At 29.6% G+C, this 6,687-nt stretch overlaps 1 protein-coding gene across 1 annotated transcript; it reads left to right on the top strand.

Moving 5' to 3' along the window:
- Nucleotides 1-5,067: 5,067 nt before the first annotated feature.
- On the top strand, nt 5,068-6,342 carry LOC129985002 (ankyrin-2-like). Its single transcript, XM_056094934.1, has one exon. It carries the CDS (start codon nt 5,068-5,070, stop codon nt 6,310-6,312), a length of 1,245 nt encoding a protein of 414 aa, XP_055950909.1. The 3' UTR covers nt 6,313-6,342.
- Nucleotides 6,343-6,687: the final 345 nt, after the last annotated feature.

Raw genomic sequence — 6,687 nt, 5'->3', positions numbered from 1 at the left:
AAAATCAGGGCGATGTCTTAACGTTTTGTGGTATTTTCTCTGCTATAAGATGAATAATAATTAAAGTAAATTGAATCATTCTGATGATAAACCACAACATATTCTGTTTAATATTTTATAAAAATACTTCTGTATCAATGAGCAGAAATTTTCAGTGGTCCAAATTCTTCTATTTTCTTCAATGGACGCTTTCATGTTTATATTTAATTAACATAGTTATATTTTGAAACTATATAATTACATTTTGATGAAATGAAGATCAGATCTTTGGATTCGGAATCTCCTCTGATATGAAATAGACTTTGCCTTTATCAAATTTCCTTCCCTGATCTTTCATTCGTCGCTACAGGTAGATTTTAGATGGAATTGTGACTGTATACGGAGGACGAGAATGTAAACAACCGAGTAATCATTATTAAAATTGTTTTTTAGAAATTTATATATCAATAATTTCAAATTTAGATATAATTAAACATTTTACATCAAAACTCCTTTCAATATTTACAGAATAAAATTATATTTTATATAATGTTGAAATAAAAATACATTCAGTTATACGAATTGTTTGTCGTAAGTTTAATTCTATTTTTATCAGTATTTTTTAATTACTTTAAACGCATGTAACTGCAGAGTATTTAGGGGGTATATAAGGGAAACTCGAATAATTTTCGTTGTTGCTATTAATATTTAATTTAGTTATTGTTGATCATAACTAAAACACTCGGCTTATTTCTTCTTTTTGAGTAGGTTTCAGTTTAAAGTATATTTTTAGTACAAAGTTTTAGAATTTCGCTGTATTTACAATTGTTATTTAATTTCAGAATAAAAATAATTAATTTTTTTTTAAGTTTGCCCTTTTTTAAATTCTTTTTTCATGTGATATAATTGGATTTATAATAATTTAGGCAGAAAATTAAGAAAATGAATGTAATGGTTTAAGTACGAATAACATGTCTATCAAGACTTGACATTTAAAAATATTTTGCTGTGGAAGTTATTAATATTAAAATGAATATTTAATCAAAAATTTTAGCATCCATTTATCCTTCAGAATTCGCTGGCCTTTGAAGGCTGTAATTTGGAATAAATACTCTAAATTTTAAGCTAATTGTTTAAATTATCAGCTACTAAACTATATAAAAATCATTTAGTTTCATTGCTTCGCATCAAAATATAGATATTATGAACTTTTATAAAAAAGGAAATCAATTGAAGGTCATGTACGATGACTATTGTTCGACACAGCAGTCACCAAATTTGACTGAAATATGTCTTAGAAACTGGGAGTGAGGAATTTATGAAATTTTTATTCAAATTATCTATTTAAAACTCAAAAATAGCGCACATTTTTTTTTGTCAATAATTACTCGACAAACCCACAGAATTATGGAATAAATGTTGCACTATTGTCTTTCCCATAATAACACCCTTTGTTGATAATTATTTGAAATTTATTTGTATGCATTATGTACAATTAAACATTTTTGTTGCAAAGAAATTTGCAATTTTTATTTGCACCTATAAAACTTTATCCCAAATATTTCTTGCCTTGCTGAAGTTAAAAGAATGTTAATGAATGAAATTAGTTTCTCACATTTCTTAGCAAGTTTCGATGGATTGTTTTCGACCTACTATTAAATTATTAAAGTTTTGGGAAATATTTTAATAATTAATGTATCCAGTATGTTAAGAGATACTAGGTATTTTTATCCATATTTCAATCGAATTCATAAGCTGCTTGATACCCTCTTGTAAAAAAAAGCTAGCTATTACAAGAACTTCAACTGAAATTATTGCAACTTGTTAGAATATGCAGGGAGTTTCAAAATTGAATATGCATCAGTTGTTTTCTTCTTTAAAGGTGTAAAAATGTAATGCAAACTTACTATTTAATATTTACAGGAACGTTAAAATATCCATTACGAGTTATATTAGACTAAACAAGCAAATATAAAGTGTGTCTTCAGATTATTTTAATTATATAAATTTCATATGGTATACAAAACATTGAGTATTTACCTAAAATAATTGTCAATTAGTCGTCATTTTTTTGATGAAAATTTTCTTTACAGCATTCCAAGCATATACAGATAATAATAATAAATGTACAAGTTCAAGTACTTTTTTCACCCTAAAAACCCTTTAAATATATTATAGGTGGGGAACTAATGATAATGATACTTTTTAGTAAAGTGAACGAAAGGTGACAAATCTTTACGAGAAATTGCTTCATTGATTGGGAAAAATCATGGCCGTGTCCAAAAACATTATAGAAATGTAGAACTGAAAATGTGGCCAATATTCGAAGAAGAGAACATAAAGAAATTTTGTGCAGTACTGCAAAGAGGAAGATTTTGCATTCAATAAAGAAAAATTCAAATTTCAGCGCTCGACACTTTTATCATAGAGATCCTCAGCAATTTTTTAAAAAAAAGCTTTAACTGTAAGACGTTTTTCTTCATAATGCAGGATTTCAAGGTCGAATTCCAATATGGAAGTCATTCAATAGTTACGCCAACAGAAAAAAATGGACTATCTTTTGCAAAGAAAAAACATATTTCAAAGTCATTCTAGAACTGTGTTATTTTTTCTGATGAAAGCCAATTTGATCTATACGACAATGATGGAAGATATGAAGTGTGTAGGGAAGCTGGGAAAAACTGGATCCTAAGAACAAAATAGAGATAGTCAAGCATGAGGGGAGAATCCGCTCTCGTTTGGGATTGTATGTCTGTAAATGGAATAGGAAAACGTGTTCGCATTGATGGCATTATGGATAAACTAATATATCTTGAAATTTTAAAGAATAACTTCCAAAAAAATATCGTTAAATTTTGACTAAAATCAAACTTCATCTGTCAGCAAGCCAACGAGCCGAAGCATACTGCAAGGATTTTCAAGTTATACTTCTTGTACCACATCAAGCAACAGCTTTACACGCCATAGCAAACTCCAGATTAAAATGTTATAGAAAATTTATGATATCAGTTGGACAAATACATCCATGAACATGAGATGAGAAGTAAATAGAATCTCAAAAATTTTTAAGGGAAGAGTGTGCCGAAAATTCAGTTAAAAAATCTAAAAACTGGTCAGATCCATGTCTAAGCGATTACAAGTTATGGTCCAGGCAAAAGGTTTTGCAACTAACTATTAGTTTGCTTATTGTAACAAAATGAATAAAATTATACACTGTTTTTGTGACATTCTTTTTCATCTATCTGCTATATTCATATATCTTTCTAAAAAAATTAAAAAAAAATCTGACATAATATTTTCCTCACATGTTGGTTGGGGATTAACTCGAATACCATAAGTAAAAAACCCAGTTTCCTTAAAACGACATTTAGCCTGTTAAGCAAAAATATACTTCATACGTTGAAGTGACAATCAATTTGAGTGCTGACTGTAGGCTAAGTGATTCAGACAGTTTCATTTTAGAAATAAATGTTGCAGAGTCGAGGTAACATGATTCTGCAAGATGGCTCATGTATAGAATTAACAGAACACTCGTAATTGCCCTAAAATAATGCAGCTAAAATATCCATCTGAATTTAATATCTAAAAGGACTTTCTTAGGAAAGATTATAAGAAGAACATTATGCGCAAGATATTTAACTTAAATTAGACATAATAGATATTTCTGGAGCTAAATGTAGCCGCTAAAAATAGTTATAATCATTTAAATTTATTATAATTTTTCAATTTGAATAAAAATCAATATAAAGAATTCTACGCAATATAGTGAAAATTTTATGAAATGGCCTTACTACTGGTTGCTAACAGTTCTATACTGAATTCCCAAATTAATATTTGTCTTTTTTTAAAATCTCACTTGACACAAAAATTGATTATAGGTTTTCCTCGTTATTCGTATAAAGTCTTCGATTAATGATGCGCGAGGTTTTCTTGTCCTATTAAATGAAACTAAATCAATGAAAAATTTTATTTCTCATGTAGGCAAAACTTTAAAAAAAAGCACTGCTATTGGTGAAAAGTTAAATTGTTTTTGAATATTTCTTCCACTTTCATGTTTTAGATTTCTTCGAATCCCAAAGGAGCCTTTCTGAATTTTGTTTGAATCCTTTATTGTTTTACATGGACAAACACGAATGCACGTACTAATTACTGAAAAGAATAATTTATTTTTTGAGCAAACGGAATTATATAAATATCGGGGGATTGGAATATAACTAAATATAACATTGTTTTAAATGAATGTGAAAATTAATTTCTCTGGTTCGCTCAACCAATATTTGAACAGTTCTCGCAGTGAGATTGGCAGTTAAGAATTAAGTTAATTAGCTAATTCATATGTTTCAAAATATTCACTAGACATGATGTAAAAGTATAGACTGATTCGTTGCACTCTCGTGATTTTTAACTATTTCGAAATTTTACTCATTATATAAGATAAAAGTGTTTTATCTTTATGTGGGAATTAGTTATATAGAATTACATTCCTGAAACTGTTGTTGATTCTTTCAATCCATAATCATCATGGTGAAAAGTTAAACCACTCATCATAGAGAATCCAGTAATTGATTTATAAGCTCATAAGCTGAAATGGAATCATACAAAGATGGTATCATTCGGGCAAGAAATATAATGATGTCATCCATTAAAATCGCCAGAGACACTTGGGTAGCATTGAAAAACTTACGTCCTCCTTTCGTTAAGTGTGATTGATTAAATACTTATTCTTGATTGTTCGTGCTTTATTCGTTACATGCGATACTCTCCAAGATGAATTTTTTTTAAAAAAATACATATATATGCAGCAGTTAATTTCAAAGTCAAGCAATCTTGATATTTTCGTATCAACGGATGGCATCATATATGTACTTTCTTAAAAACTGGCACTTTTAACGACAATCGGAGCTAATGTGGTTTTAAAAATGCTCTGAGTGGTGTCCACTGATTTTCTGTGTTTCCCTCATAGACTTGGATAACAATTGTTATCTGCTAAATGACGAGAAGTTCCAATCGAATTTCTATACCGACCACCAATATCATTTTCTTGCAATATTGCCTATTTCTATACTTAGATTATTAAATACACTTCTCATGGAGTTTCCTAATCTTATGCATCACTGCTTTAAAGTTTTCAGCGACTTAAATCGTGTCCGCAAATTGCTGGCTGGAGGATTGGATCCCAATCACCAGACTTATGGTGGTACAACGCCATTCCATTGGGCATGCATGAATCCCTCTCCCAACATTGAAGTGGTTAGATGCTTGATTCAAGCCGGTGCTGATATAAATTTGGAAAATCACATGGGTTATACACCTTTACATTTCGCAGTAATTCAACGGAAACGTTTAGTTGTCAAAGAATTGATTGAGCAAGGAGCTTTAATCAATGCTCAGAATTATCTTGGAATGTCAGCCTTGCATTTTGCCGTCTCCGATTTCGCCTTGTTTGGGACGCCAATTCTCGATCGCACACATCTTGATATATGGATCGTCAAAAAGCTATTAAAACATCAATATATAGATCGCGATCTAATAAATTCAAATGGAGACACCCCACTTATGCTCTCTGTCAAAGATTATCATATAGAATCTGCTGTGCAGTTGTTGCGATCTAAAGCAAATCCAAATATATGCAATAAGGATTTCCAAACGCCTTTGCATGTGGCATTAACCCATCCGCCAAGTGATATTGAGATTGAACTTCTGATCTGTGGTGCCAACCTTTATGCAGTAGATAGACATGGCATCACTCCTTTAGATATTCTAATGAAGTTTACCTTGGATGATGAGAATAAGGAATGGGTAATTTACATATTAAAAATAATTGCGTTTAAATATTGCGTTACAGATGACTTGAAACGAGCATTGGAAAGCGAACCCGAGTTATTTCAGTTTTGGAATAAATGTTGTGATCAAGTGAATGAAATGAGAAGCGACTTTATTACAGAGAATATAACAATGCATGACTTTATTTGGAGTTGCTATAATGAAGATCAAATTGATAATCTCTTATTGCAGATTCACAAGCCTGTGGTAGATCGATTAGCAGAAGACATTTACCCCGATTATTTTGTTGAAATCTTATACCTGGTACAAAAATGGAATTTGTGTGAAATATTGGAAATGACAATCTGCTCTCGAAAACGTGGGAAAGGAACTGAGTTGACAAACATTGCCACTTTGCTATCGAAAATAGACATTATTCATTTGATTTCTAAGCATTTGATAAGAGAAGATATTTTTTGCCTTATTGTTGCGTTTTCTAATATGAGAATCCCTAAGTCATTGCAAGATGTTCAAGAACGCTCTTACTATTTTGCTTTTAATTTAGAATAAGAAAAACCTGAACAATGAAATGCTGCCCAAATGGCTGTACTGAAGTTTTGAATTCTCTAATTTCTTATATTATTTCAAATTGTATTTTTATTAGAATTTTGATAAGAGAAATGTATAAATCTATTTTAAACCTTAATAGCTTATAGCTTATTTTATCAATCAATTTATTTGCACAATTAATTAGGAAGTGTCTGTTATTTTATACAAAAATAAAAAAAAATGTTTAATTGATTGTTACGAAAATAAAAAAGAATTGGGTTTGTTAATAAATTGTTTTAAAAATTGTATTTTCAACTTTTAATTTTTAAAAGAATGCAAACAAATCTAGGCATATTAATTTTCAATATTTTTAAATCATATTATTTATAAAGCTGC

Source organism: Argiope bruennichi, chromosome 9, assembly GCF_947563725.1.
Source record: "Argiope bruennichi chromosome 9, qqArgBrue1.1, whole genome shotgun sequence".
Taxonomy (NCBI): domain Eukaryota; kingdom Metazoa; phylum Arthropoda; class Arachnida; order Araneae; family Araneidae; genus Argiope; species Argiope bruennichi.
This window is presented reverse-complemented; position numbering and strand designations above follow the sequence as displayed.